A 14,027-nucleotide genomic window follows, 5' to 3' on the forward strand; every position below is an offset into this window, starting at 1 on the left:
CGTCCTCCAGAGCAGGTAGGATTAGCTTGGGAGATGAGGGAGAACACACGTGACCAGAAGCAAACTTTATTACAGAGGGAGCAGGGCAGACGAGAGCCGCATGGAGTGGCGAGTGTTGCGGAGGAGCTGGAGGGTGAAGATGCCTGGATACAGCTGAGAAAGCGCTGGCCTTGGGAGGCACAGTCAAGGAAACACCTGCCACACAGGGACCAGAACCCGAGTGCAATCCCCAGTGTCAAAAAGCCAGGCTTGGTGCATATAGCTGTGCAGCTCGGGGAAGGGGGAGACAGGAGTCTGCCTTGACCAGGGAGAGACCTTGTCTCAAAAAACAAAGGTGGATGTATGTACTGGCACATACATATTCATTGCACCATGCACACCCACTAACACACGCACATCCATGTGCACGCACACACAAGTCCTGGCCTTCATGCCAAACAATGTTGTTGTAGTTATGGGCTCATCCTGTGTAGACTGACAGGGTCCTCCGTGACCTTTCCTTACATGTGTATATCATGCTTTGTCCATGACATACATGCGCCATGCCTTCCTCCCTCTGCTCTCCCTGCTCCTGCTTCCTACTCTCTTGTCTTAGCTTCCACGAAATAGAGGAAATAAGTGATACTCCTGTAAGCCTGGCTTACGTCACTTGACTCAACCAGAACACTATCATTTTTCGGCTTCTTCTCCTCGTCTCCTTCAAGGCTGGGTAATGCCTTACAGTGTGTTTACGGTGTTTTCCACATGTTTGTTAATTGCTGGACAGCTATGCTGATTCCCATCCTGGCTATCGTTGAAAGCGGCATGGTAAACATGTGCACGGTTGTCTCCGGAGTTCGCCGACTTCACTTCCTTCAGGGACATGCAGGGGTTTTATTGATGGGTCATTAGCAGTTTTCAGTTCTTTAACCAACAGATTCCTGCCCACAGCGACTGTACCAGTTTACCCAGCGGCAGTCACTAAGGGTCCATCTTCCCCGTGTCCCACCAGAGTCCATGGTTCTGCTGTTCTTGTAACTTCTCTGGGAACACTGACCTGGGTGAGGTAGACCTGCGGCATCATCCGATTTGTGTTTCCGTGACGGACAAGGGTGCAGAGTGGCTTTCATGTGTTTATTGAGCATCTGTTCTTTTGAGAAATGCCTGTTCAGACCTCTCACCCATATTTTTTTATTGGATTATTTGACCTTGTCATTTTTTTCAGTCCCCTGTGCAGTCTGGATATTGGCCCTGTTAGGTAAAAGTGAGCTGGGTTAAAGAGACGGATGAAGCCATCTTTTTAACTGACCTTTGCCCCTGTGCCTTGGAGACTATAACACCACGTAACTTCGCGCAATCCTGCTCCTCAGTTCCTGCTCCTGTTTCCTGGGGTAGTGGAACTTTGCTCAGAAAGTCCTTGCCTCTGATGAGGTCTTGGTTGTTTCCCTGTGCTTTACCTTTGGGTCAAAGCTTTAGGTCTACCGAGTCTTTGATCCATTTTTAGCTGCTCTTGTACCGGATGAGAGATAGGATCTTGTTTTAACCTCCCACACTTGCAAACCCAGTTTTCCCAGCAGGATGTGTTGAGGGGCCGCCTTCTCCCCAGCAGGTCTTTCGGAAAGTTCAGAGAAAGCCTTGAACTTGACTGACAGACCTCTGAAAGACTGAAGGTCCTGAGATCAGGCCCGAGCTGGGATGGTTCCTGCCTTCCTCCTGCCAGATGTGCGCCTGTTGTGCTGTTCTCTGACTGGAGCACCTCCAATGCCTTCAGACGACAGCTCTGGAGCTACTGTCAAGGCTAGGAAGGTGTAGACCCCTCTGAGTTACACAGAAAAGGGCCCTGGTGGGAGAGCGCCTGTGGCTCTTCCCAAAAATGCCACAGAGAAAGAACTCGTCATTCACACTCCACAGACACTTTCTTCTGTGGCATGGGTTTGAGTGTAGCTGTGACCACACAGTAAGAGCCTCCCTCCGTGGCTCTGCAGGGTAGATGGGCTTAAGGCAGTGGACGCCACAGACAGGAGAAATCTGTGGACTGAGTCTAAGTGGTCAGGGCAGCTGCCAACGGTCTAGAGCATCGGGGATGCAGACAGGGCATAAAGTAGGGTGAGCATGGGGCCCCTCGCCAACACCGTGAGATCTGAGCCATGACCCCAAGAACAAAGGAATGAGCCATCGCTCCCCAAGGGGACGACTGTCCAGGCAGGTGGCATAGCTGAGATTCTGGAAATCGCTTTGGCATTTGCTACTCTCCTGGGCACATGCACTGGAAACTTCCAGGCTAATATATACCAACCATGCTACCCCACAGACTGTTGACAACTGCCAGATTCTGGCTATTCTATGTTCACATGCTGGCAAAACTGAACCCACATATTAAAACCTCTGGGAAAGTGACAGCCCTACTGGGAGGGGAGACCAGGGAGCCCTGCACCCAGAAACTAGGAGGGAGCATGGCAGAGGTGAGATCATAGGCTGGTCACAAAGCCCTTGAAGTCCGAGTAGAATGACCTCACTGGCTGCTGGGGGCCCAGAAAGCCACAGAAGCAAAGATCATGGGGACCATTGCAGCGAATCAGCAGACAGCATGGGGTCCAGGGAGATGGAGGAAGGGGCAGCCGTGAGCAAGAACCGCTGGTGGTTGAGAATCACGGGGCCAAGCAGTGCAGTCATGCGGGCCCTGAGAGGGAGCAGTGTTCTTTCCGGAATGGCACAGCCCAGCCACACAGGCCTAATCAGTCCCCGTATGCCCCTTGTTAAGGGAGTCATCAGCCTGCCTCTCTCCCAGGTCATTCATGCTGACCACATCTTCTTGGGCAGTAACCCTGCTGCTCTCCGAATGGCTAGATGGCAGGGCCTGGGCAGGGCCAGGGTCCCGGTGCCATCTCAGCACGGCAGCCAGGAAAGCTTTCAGATACTGCCGGAAGCGGCGGCTGGAAAAGGCGTAGAGGATGGGCGTGAAGCAGCAGTGGAAGAATGCCAGGCTCTCCGTCACCTGCATCGTGTAGTCCAGAGAGTGGCTGATCTGGCAGTTCCCAAAGACGTGCAGGTCCAAGAGCGAGTGCAGAAACACGGTGAGGTTGTACGGGAACCAGAGCAGGAAGAACGCTACCACCAGGGCTGCGGCCATCCTCAGAGCCCGGCCCTGGCCTGGCGGCCTCAGCCTGACCAAAACACAGCCGATGCGGGAGTAGAAAAAGACCATGGCCAAGAGTGGGAGGAGAAACCCCAGAAGGTTCTGCTGGAAGCGCAGGTAGAGCTTCCAAACGGTCGCGTGTCCGCCAAAATCCGCGTAACAGTGCCACATGCCATCTGAGGTCTGGTGGACCTTGACAAAGACCATCTCTGGGACAGAGATGGCCAGGGCCGTGGTCCACACTGCGGCAATGAGGAGCAGGTTCCTGAACCGGGTCTGCGGTCTGTGGAGAGGCTGGGCATGAACAATCTCCAGGTATTTGTTCAGGCTCACGCAAGTGATAAAGAAGATGCCGCTGTAAAAGTTAATCGTGTAGAGAACGCTCACCACCTTGCACATGAAACTGCCAAAAACCCAATGCCAGACCACAGAGATGGCCCAGAAGGGCATCGTCACTACAAACAAGAGGTTGGAGATGGCCATGTTCAGCAGGTAGAGCTCGATCATCCGTCTTCGCGGTGTGTAGCGGAGAAGTACCACCAGGAGGAGGAGGTTCCCAGCCAAGCCCAGCACAAAGATCAGGCTGTAGATGACCGGCAGAAAGACTCTCCCAAAGGAAAGGACCTCATCCTTCCTACAGACCAAGACGGTCACATCCTCCAGGTAATCATAGTCGTAGATGGAGCTGCTGTTCTCGGAGCTGGTGGTGAGTGGCAGGGGGGAGGCTTTGGTGGGCATGGCTGAACTTCTGCAGGAAACAAAAAGCCATAGTGAGAGCCTGGGGAAAGAGCTCGGTGGGGTGAGGCACTCGCTGGGCAGGCATGAGGACCTCAGCGCAGATGCCCAGACCCATGTGAAGCCAGAGGCAGCGGTACATCTATAATCCCAGAACTCCTACAAAGAGACAGGAGACAGAGACAAAAGCCTCAGCAGCTCAAAGGCCAGTTAGCCTGGGGTACACGACCGCAGAGAAGACAGAGACATGCGTTTGTCCTCCGACATCCACTGGGCTACCCGTACTCACATACATGTAAACACATGCAAACACAAAGATTAAAGAGACAAACCTAAACCATGAATGACTGTGTCCACTCAATCCCTGAGCCCACATAATGCACCTTCCTTAAGTTGATATTTTTCCGAGGATGTGACTAAATACCTGAACAGCAACCCGAGGTGGTGCCACTCAGCATGCATGGTACAAGTTGGGGTGATGTGCGGATAGACACTGCATCTCACTGAGCAGGTTAAGGGGAGCATTGTCTAACCAGGGCTGTCACTTCCCCAGAGGTTTTAATATGTGGGTTCAGTTTTGCCAGCATGTGAACACAGAATAGCCAGAATCTGGCCGTTGCCAACATGCTGCGGTGTAGCATGGTTGGTATGTATTAGCCTGGAAGTTTCCAGTGCATGTGCCCAGGAGAGTAGCAAATGCCAAAGCGATTTCCAGAATGCTCTGGTATGAGAACTGGACACCCACCCCACTCACACTGACTCGCGGAGTCCAGAACCAGAAGAGGGTCATCAACTCAGACCAGCGCCTCCAAGTTTGGCTCCAGAGACAGCAAGTCTGCTGAGTAGGCAGAGACTACAAGTCCAAAGCAAGGCTGGCTTATACAGCCAGCTCCAGGCCACCCAGGACTACATAGGGTTTAGTTTAGAAACACAAACAGACTTAAAAAAAATGTTGGTAGTCAACTGACTTCTGTCTCCTCTGTTCCCCTCTTTATTGACAACGCAAGAGGTTTCTCCATCTTGTATTCTTGCTGAAGCCATTTTAGGCTTGACTAGAATTTGATCTCCTTAGTGGAGAATACCATAGAAGAATTGCCTAAGTATATTCTAGAACTCGGAGGTCAAGATGCCCCAGCTAACTTAGCTGGTTAAATTGTCTGCCTGTGCAGAAGCCCCCTCCCTCCAGCTAACTGCTTATCTTGGCTTCTGTTAAACTGCTTACAGGAGTGGAGCACCCCTACCCTACCCCTGCCCTGCCCTGCCCTGCCCTGCCGCATCTGCCAAGTGAAAAGCCAGGGCGTTGGTTTTGCCTTCGAAAACCTCTTGATTTGGACACTCTGTGCTACACGTAGGTTCTGAATGCCTGAGTGTAGACCTAGTTAGTCAGCTGAAATGAAGACTTTCAATTGGCTACAAACTGTTTGGGCGGCCATCTCTGGGAGACTCCCCATTACACCACCACAGAGCAGATTTGTAACTTTGAATCACTCTCCCCTACACCTCTTGTCTATCATGCGACCTCCCAACAAATCAATGCGGCTAGCTGGCCCATAGGGACCCCGACTCATGGCTATTCCAAGCATATTTGTTTCAAGGGCTTCTGGCCTGGAGCTGTAGCTGGATTCCTTCTCTGTATGCCTTGCAGCGCAGTTGTCTTTTGAGCCAGTCCCCTGAACTGTATTAAAGCTTGGATGGAATATGGATTGCTCACCCGTGCTGTCTGCCGGGGTAGCTGGTAGTAGCTGGGCTTGGTTGCACTCTGGCTTACCCCTGCTTGCAGTGTCTGGTCTCTGAGCGCAGCCAGAGCGCTGGTGTTAGTTTCAAATTGGTGCCTCCTTTTTTCTGCTCCCTTTCCAGTTCCCCTGCTGTTCTGGCTTTCCTCTCTTCTCAGAATTCTTTCTCCTTGTTGCCCTGGCTCCTCTCTTGCAGAGCTGTGGGAAGCGGTGCGTCTCTGCTTCTCTAATGAGAATCTGCCTTCGAGGTTTAAAAATACCCACAGCACACATGATTCTCTGCAGTCAGTGTACCATGCAGAGGCTCCCCAGCACTTCTTCCGCCACAGACTACATCCTCACCCATCCAGCCTCTTCCACACCTTCTGTGATTGCTCATTTCTCAACTCTGTGAGGCCTACATTTCCCAACCACATATATCTGGTGGTTCGATATACAGTTATTTTGAGAATCTGCATGCTAAATGCCATGGCAGTGGGGCATTTTTCCTGGGCCTTCGGCTAAGCTCGGAATGCATGGTGACCACACTCATTTACATCCCTCCAACGGCTTTTGAGCCTCTTTTCTCTGCATCCCAGCCAGCAAGGTTATTGTTTTGCATTTTGTGTTTTGTTTATGTTTTTATGTAGCCCTGGCTGTCCTGGAACTGGCTGTGTAGACTAGGCTCACTTGATCCGACTCTCGCCTCTGCCTCCCTGCTTTCTGTCTCTTTCGTCTCTTACTGGTGTGGTGTGATCCGACTCAGGGGTTGGACTCACATTTCCCTGAAGGTTACTAATGTTATCTTTGGGGGAGTAAGGTTAGGGTGTACTATTGACCACTACGTGTCTCCTTTTGAGAAATATCTTCACCCTCTCTTGTCTTTTGTTTGTTTTGTTCTGTTTGCTTTGATTTGTTTTGGTTTTGAACTTGCCTTGCAGCAGAGGCTGACCTTGAACTCCTGATCCTCCTGCCTGCTTCTCCCAAGCACTGAGATTGCAGGCTTGTACTATTATGCCTAGCTAATCATTTGCTCATTTTAAGATCAGATAGTTTGGGAGAGGGTAATGGCTTAAGGTCCATATATATATATATATATATATATATATATATTCCTGGTATTAATCCCTTGTCAGATGAATAATTCATATTTCTTTGCTACCCTGTAGGCTCCCTCATCACTCTTCTGAGTCTCTCCTCTGCACTGTTTGAAAAAATCCATTTTCCCCACCCCAGCCTCTAGTTTCGGTCTGTGCTTTTGCGGTCTTGTCTAGAAAACCTTCACCCACACCTATGTACTGCTATGTAGCAAAGCATGAGACTAGCATGAACCATAGCATGGGTGAACATGAGACTAGCATGAACCATAGCGTGGATGAACATGAGAATAGCATGAACCATAGCATGGGTGAACATGTGAATAGCATGAACCATAGCGTGGGTGAACATGTGAATAGCATGAACCATAGCGTGGTTAACATGAGACTAGCATGAACCATAGCGTGGGTGAACATGTGAATAGCATGAACCATAGCGTGGGTGAACATGAGAACAGCATGAACCATAGCGTGGGTGAACATGAGAACAGCATGAACCATAGCGTGGGTGAACATGTGAATAGCATGAACCATAGCGTGGGTGAACATGTGAATAGCATGAACCATAGCATGGGTGAACATGTGAATAGCATGAACCATAGCGTGGGTGAACATGTGAATAGCATGAACCACGGCATGGGTGAAGTGAACTTAAATTGTGCTCAATTCTGTGCTGAGTTACAGAAAAAGAGAGGTGGGGGCAGGTACAGAGGCAGAAAAAGAGGACAGTATTTAGGGTGACTGCCTGACATCTGTCAGTCATCCCTTTGACCACCTAATGTGGCTTATCTGACTAGCAAAGTGGGCATCCCCTTCCTTACACTACACACACACACACACACTGCCGTGTGTCCGTCTTGAAGTTGCACGCTTAGACAAAGAGGATGCCCTTCCTTCATAGCAGAAGATGCCTCTTTGATCAAGAATATCGGACTAACTCCCTGTTAGAACCCAAGGGGAGGGGCCTTTAAGTCCAACACATTGCGTAGCTCACCAGTGGGGAGGGCTTTGGAGGAGAGAGGGGAGGGAGGGGGCACTACAGAGGGTCTGCCGGCTGCCGGTGCTAATGAGCCATGAGCCATGAAATACATACCATTTCCTCCTAAACATCATCTGTACTTTGTTCCCTGTTTTCCAGACCCACTGGGGTGAGCGTCTCATGCGCCCAGTGGCAGCTTGTACTCATATTTATTTATGCCTTTAGTGGGTGGGAATCTCATTCCATAAGAAGTTGGGGGATTGTAGTGATCCCCCTGCCTCGCTTCTCAAGTGCTAGAGTGCCGGCACACACTGCCATAACTTGGGTTTTGTAAGGAGGCTTATGTAGTATGGGTTTTACCTTCTTCACGTATGCTGCTTTCTCCAGTTCTTTCTCATAGAATTTTGTGGGCTTTTTTATTATTATTTTTATAAGAAGAATTTTGAAAGCGTTGCTGGCTCAAGAGGTCCAAGTGGGACTCTGAGCACATATGAGTTTGGAAGGAATAGCCTGGGTGGGGACATCACCCCTCCCATGGAATGCTGGAGACTCCCTCTCTGTCAGCCTCGGCCCCACCCTTGGGCTCCTATCTAATAGCATGGGGACCAGATGCTGGGCAAGCCGTAAACATGTCTGGGAAGTCGTTTCCTGGCTGGCCTCAGCGGTGGCTCTGAGTGCCTCCCATTCCTGAGCTGGCATCAGGAGCTGAGCTGAGGAGGGGTACAGGTGAAGAGAGCCCTTCTGAGGCTCAGGGCTTGTCAAGCAGGATGCCAATAACTGCACCCTTGCTGTTCTCTGCAGCTCTGCACCTTCTGCCCTGGCCTTGATCTGATTTCTCAAAGACCCTGACTTTTGCTTTAGCAAACATGCAACCTAACAGATGCTGAGATCAAAGTCGGAGACAGCAGCTCTACTTGGGCCTGAGCCACATCTGAAGGTCTTTCCCCCCCTTGAGGATTCTGGGAAGCTCTCCAGGTTCTCTGAAGCAATAGGCCTCTCCCAACACTTCCATCCACACTACCCGACTGATTCAGCAACTCCGTCCTTGTACACTGCATTGACGGCACGTGCCTCCCTGGCCACTGTGCAGTCCTGTAACTCACAAGAACGAGTGTGAGCACTGGTCATCTTTATCCCCTTCTATTCACTGGCTTCTCCAGCAGAACCTCCAGCAGAATGAGTCGTTCCCTTCTTGGGGTAAGTTTGTGGGTACTAAAGGAGACTCTGCAGGGAAAACTTTGGGGGATCCAGAGAATTGCTTAAGGACGTCCAGTCAGAGGGCCGACAAGTATAGGTTCCGCTAAGCTCACTGTGTCCCATAAAGCTAGGGACGCAGAGGCACATGAATTTATCTGTGGCACAGTAAGGTGGTTATATCTACGCTGGGATGTAGCTGAGCTGTTGGTGCCACAGGTTTGGCTCTCAGTGCTGTATGGCTGTGGTGCGCATCTTCAATCCCTGAACTCAGGAGATTTAAAAGTAGGAGGATCACAAGTTCAAGATCATCCTCAGTCACACAGAAAGTTCAAGATGAGACTGAGGTACATTAAATCCTGTCTCAAATAAAATAGGATAGAATAAAATAAAATAATAAAATAAAACCTCCAAAAACAAAAACAAAAAGCACAGCTCCATCCACATGGCATGTGGCCTTGTGGGCTGCACCGCATGAGCTCGCTCTCAGGGACAAGTGGCTTTGAGAGCTGTGACGTGTGACCTAAGCATGCCTGGAACTTCCTCCCAGGATGCTCAAAGGCTGCTCCAGTGACTTCCATGTCCCAGAGTGTTGGAAGAGAGAGCCGCTTGTTCGTCCCAGCCGCCCAGAACTGAAATAATCACACAGAAACTGTATTATTTAAATCACTGCTTGGCCCATTAGCTGTAACTTTTCATTGGCTAACTTTTACATCTTAATTTAAACCATTTTTAATAATCTGTATTTTGTCACGTGGCAGTGGTTTACCGGCAAAGATTCAGCATGTCTGACTCTGGTGGCTCCATGGCCTCTGTCTCTGACTCCGCCCTTCTTTCTCCCAGCATCCAGTCCAGTTCTCCCTGCCTACCTAAGTTCTGCCCTATCAACAGGCCAAGGCAGTTTCCTTATCCATTAAGGTAATCACAGCACACAGAGGGGAATCCCACATCACCAAAGGGTGAAACAGGCGTGATGAGGTAACACCCAACTCCCAAAGCCATGGATGAGCTGGTGGACTGAAAACTCAAGGGAGAACTGCCATGCCTTAGTCTGAGGTCCCCCTTTCAGCAGACAAACTTAAGTTTGAAGGATAAGACTTCTTCAATGGAGCTTCCAGCCTGAGCAATGTAGGCCAGAGAAAAGTCGGCCAATGGAGCCAGCCCCTGCAGCTGTGCAGCTGGCACGTGGCCTTGGCAGGCAGTCTGCGAGCTCTTCACAGTGACCAACACTGTGGTCAGTGCTGGGAGAACTGAGTGTGGCAAAGGCCACGGTGGGGGTTTCCCCACGCTTGGATACCCCGCACTAAACTCAGGTTGCCTATTCAACCTGAACTCCAAGATCTGAGATCCAGAGCTGCTGACAGGCATCCCTCCTTCCACTGCCCTGGATCCCAGCCAAGAACTCTTTTATTTTGTTTGTTTGGTTTGGGTTTGGGTTTTTCAAGACAGAGTTTCTCTGTAGCTTTGAAGTCTGTTCTGGAGCTTGCTCTGTAAACCAGGCTGATCTGGAACTCACAGAGATCCACCTGTCTGTGCCTCCCAAGTGCTCAGATTAAAGGCGTGCGCCACCACCGCCAGGCACCCAGCCAAGAGCTCTAAAGAACGGTGCCAGGTGGGTAGTTTGCCCAAGGGGCTGACCTCCATCCATTTCAGCAGAGTGTGCTATGGATGGTGCAACCCCAAAAAATGTGCAAACTGCTCAAACAAACAAGACCTCACAGACTCCGCAGCTAGTGGAATGTAAAAGCAGCTCATCTGGCCACTTCTAGTGGACAGTGCCTTTCCTCCCTGAAAGCCACCCCTCCCTGCAGCACCCCTGCCCAGTCCCCAGCACTCACACAGGGTACTTCTGGCTGACCTTCTTTCACCTTCCAGACACAGAGCTGGCTTCTCCTAAGTCTGGGGGCTCCAAGGGTGACGGCCCGTCTCCGGCACTCCTAGGCGCAGGCCTGGCATCGGAACAAATGACGGCGGTGTAAATGGTGTGGCCGCCTCCTCTCCTCCCTCTCTTCACTCATTTTTTCCTTTCTGATTTTATTTCCTCCAGGCACAGCTGGGGCCAACTTTGCCCCTGCCGCCTCAGGATCCCGTGATCCAGAACACAGCCAGCACAGAGCCTCAGGCTATCCAACCCTCCCCGGAGACTCCCTGGTTGGTCTGGGGAACTATTCTTGCTTGGCTTCTGATGGCCCCTCTAGCCCTCAGCCCAGAGTTGTGGCATTCTCGATATCCTTGGCCCAACGGTAGCTAGAGACATTGAGTCAGCCCCAGCCATTAGATGCAGGGACATCCTCCATCCCCAGAATAGCTACACATATAGGTTGTGCCAGGCACCAGAAGCCTGTCTCTAGGGGGCTGTGGGTAGTACTGGCTCTCTCCTTCCTCCTTCCATCACGGGTTTGAGAAACCATCAGTTCTCAATTCTAGCTGCATGTGTAGCCACACCCTACAGCTACACAGTGCTCACTGCAGGCCAGGGTCTGTTCTCAGGATTTCTCACCTTTGTTCATTCATTCCGTTTCTGGAACAGTACTACGGCGGTTGTCTTTGTTTGTTGAGCCCTTTGCTCGTAGCACGAGCTGGCCTCAGACTTGCTAGCCTCTTTCTGCACTCTGAGCACTGGATTACACTTTCTACACTACACTAACTGCTCCTTTTTTTAAACATTTCTCTCTCTCTCTTTTTTATTTTGTGTATGTCAATAATTTGCCTAGATAGATGGATGTATACCTCGTGTGTGCCTGGTGGCCATGGAGACCAGAAGAGAGTGTCAGATCCCCCGGAACTAGAGTAACAGAGTTAGGAGCCACCCGTTGGGTTCTGGGAACTGAACCTGGGACCGTCTGGAAAAGCCTTTGACTGCTGAGCCATCTCTCCAGCCCCAACATGCTATTTTTCTTGATGTCTAAAATAACATGTGTCCAGGGCTGGGGAAAGTCTGTAAAGTGTTAGCCTTGCAAGCCTGGGGACCTGAATTAGGTCCCCAACACTCATGTAGAAAGCTGGGCTTGGTAGCATGCCACCTGTAACTCCTGTCCTGAGGAAGAAGAGGCAGGATGGACACACTGGTTAGCCAGACAACCCTAATCAGTGGGCTCCAGACCAGTGAAAGATCCTGTCTCAAACAAAACAAAACAAAACAACAACAAACAGACAGACAAATGACCCCTAAGGAACAATACCCAGTACCAGTGCCAGACATGGTGGCGCACGCCTTCAATCCCAGCACTTGGGCGGCAGAGGCAGGTGGATCTCTGAGGTCAAGGCCAGCCTGGTCTACAGAGTAAGTTCCAGGACAGCCAAAGCTACACTAAGAAACCTTGTCTCAATAAAAAATTAAAAACAAAACAAAAACAAAAAACAACACCCAAGGTCAAGCTCCAACCTCCACAGCCGCGTGTCACACACAAATAAATATAATGTCTAATGTAAAATGTGCAATATAAACATGAGAAAAGTCAGACGTGATGCAAAGTCTCTCCAAACCCCTCCCTGGAAGATATGACTTTCAGGTCAGGTTGGTCGGTCTCTCTTCCTGCCCAGAGCCTGTCTGCAGCCACAGCTGGTCTAGAAGGATTCGCTTAACCACAGGGTACGACCCCACACACACACCAAGCTCCCAGCTCCCTAGGCTGCCTGGGAGACTGCACTTCTCAGGGTTTCCTAGCTTCCTGGGAACGTCTGGGGTGCTGATAACCAAAGGAAGCAGCCACCCTCCCAGAGCAGCCCTCCATGGGAAAGCAGGCCCTCCCCACCCTCCCAGAGCAGCCCCCCATGGGAAAGCAGGCCCTCCCCACCCTCCCAGAGCAGCCCCCCATGGGAAAGCAGGCCCTCCCCACCCTCCCAGAGCAGCCCCCCATGGGACAGCAGGCCCTCCCCAGCCACGCTCCCAGAGCAGCCCCCATGGGACAGCAGGCCCTCCCCAGCCCTCCTCAGCCCTCCCCAGCCCCAGCCTCTCCCCCTGCTCTTTTTTTTAACCTATTTTTTTTTTAACCTTCCCCGTTGTCATTTTGCTGAATTATCTCCACCACCCCTAAAGACAGAAAGCAGATCAGGATCTGTGCACTTTCCAGAGACTGGGGAACCCCTGGCTGGTCACTGAACCTCTATGAGCCAAAGATTTCTCACCTGGGACCACTGAGCTGTGCAAGCCTCTGACCTTCTGTTTAAACCTAGGCTTCACATAGGACCCCAAAGATGAGCCTGGAGAGGTCACCGGGCCCCTTTTTTGTCCCTCTTTCAGTGTGGCCACGTTGAATAAATCTCTCTCTGTTTTTTATTGCTGCCTCTCTAACTGGCATACTGGGAAGTAGTAGCTGGGTCTGCCTTAGACGGAATGCCAGGACCCAGGCTCTGACCCTAACTCCAGCAAAATGAGAGGTGGATCTCAGCCCTGAGACAGAGGAATCCCCCCATCTGAGGCCCAACCCTCGGAATCCACAACGCGGGGTCTCAAAGAGGGGAAGAGCTCCCCCTGGGGTAGAAACTGTTCCATGCCTCCCTCTCCCCAGAGCTGGGTCCAGGCTACCGAGACCACTACAGCCTCAGAGCGGCTCCACCCTCCCCCGAGGTCTGCCAGACCTGATTGCCTGGGGACATCCACCGGAGTCTGAGAGGGCCCCGCGGCTGCTGCCTCTTCCTCGGGGACGCACAGAGTGAATGTGGATCTCCGGATACACATCCTGGTTTCCTGGGGCTGGGGAAGCACGCTCTTCCCTCCCAAGTCCTCCCATCCGCTGCAGTGTGCCAAGCTCTAATGGCCCCCACCCCAGGAAGGAGTGCCCCAAGAACAGCCCAGTGACTCTGAAGAGCACAGTCCCCAATTTCCCAGCAGCTGGGTCAAGCACACTAACTCAAACCCAGCAGCTTGCGTTCAACATCCTGGCCACCTGGCTGGTCCTCCCAACTCCACACAGCACTCAGCTCTGTCCATCCTGGACCCCTTAGTGGGATGCCCCAACTGTGCTGTGTCTGCGCAAATCAGCAGCAAAGAGACAGCCTCGCCTCCCAGGCTCCCTTCACTGTCCTTCCTCTCCCTTCTCTCTCACTTCTTGGTGGTTCTCTTTTGCAGTCTGCTCTCCCTCAACAGCGGGGAACCTTTCCTGCAGCAGGACAGAGGAGAATGGATAAGCGTGGGTGTACAGTTTGCTGCTAGCTGTATGCTCAGCACTGAGTGGCTGGCTCTTCTCTCCTGA

The 14,027-nt window shown here is 51.5% G+C and overlaps 1 protein-coding gene across 4 annotated transcripts; it reads right to left on the bottom strand.

The window, feature by feature from the left end:
• Positions 1 to 13,549, bottom strand: Ackr2 (atypical chemokine receptor 2). 4 transcript variants are annotated; one of them, XM_075964085.1, is made up of 3 exons: positions 13,414 to 13,549; positions 10,691 to 10,781; positions 1 to 3,863 (listed from the first exon to the last, which is right to left on the bottom strand). In XM_075964085.1, exon 3 carries the CDS (start codon positions 3,851 to 3,853, stop codon positions 2,711 to 2,713), a length of 1,143 nt encoding a protein of 380 aa, XP_075820200.1. In that variant the 5' UTR covers positions 3,854 to 3,863; positions 10,691 to 10,781; positions 13,414 to 13,549; the 3' UTR covers positions 1 to 2,710. The 4 variants fall into 4 exon arrangements, with proteins under 4 accessions (XP_075820200.1, XP_075820198.1, XP_075820201.1 ...); XM_075964083.1 differs by having other exon boundaries at positions 10,671 to 10,781; XM_075964086.1 differs by lacking the exon at positions 10,691 to 10,781 and having other exon boundaries at positions 13,414 to 13,543.
• Between the last annotated feature and the right edge of the window lie 478 nt (positions 13,550 to 14,027).

Source organism: Microtus pennsylvanicus, chromosome 3 (genome assembly GCF_037038515.1).
Source record: "Microtus pennsylvanicus isolate mMicPen1 chromosome 3, mMicPen1.hap1, whole genome shotgun sequence".
Taxonomy (NCBI): Eukaryota; Metazoa; Chordata; class Mammalia; order Rodentia; family Cricetidae; genus Microtus; species Microtus pennsylvanicus.

What these genes read in the sequence shown, in the direction of transcription:
- Ackr2 (XM_075964085.1), bottom strand. Translation starts at nt 3,853, where the DNA reads ATGCCCACCAAAGCCTCCCCCCTGCCACTCACCACCAGCTCCGAGAAC.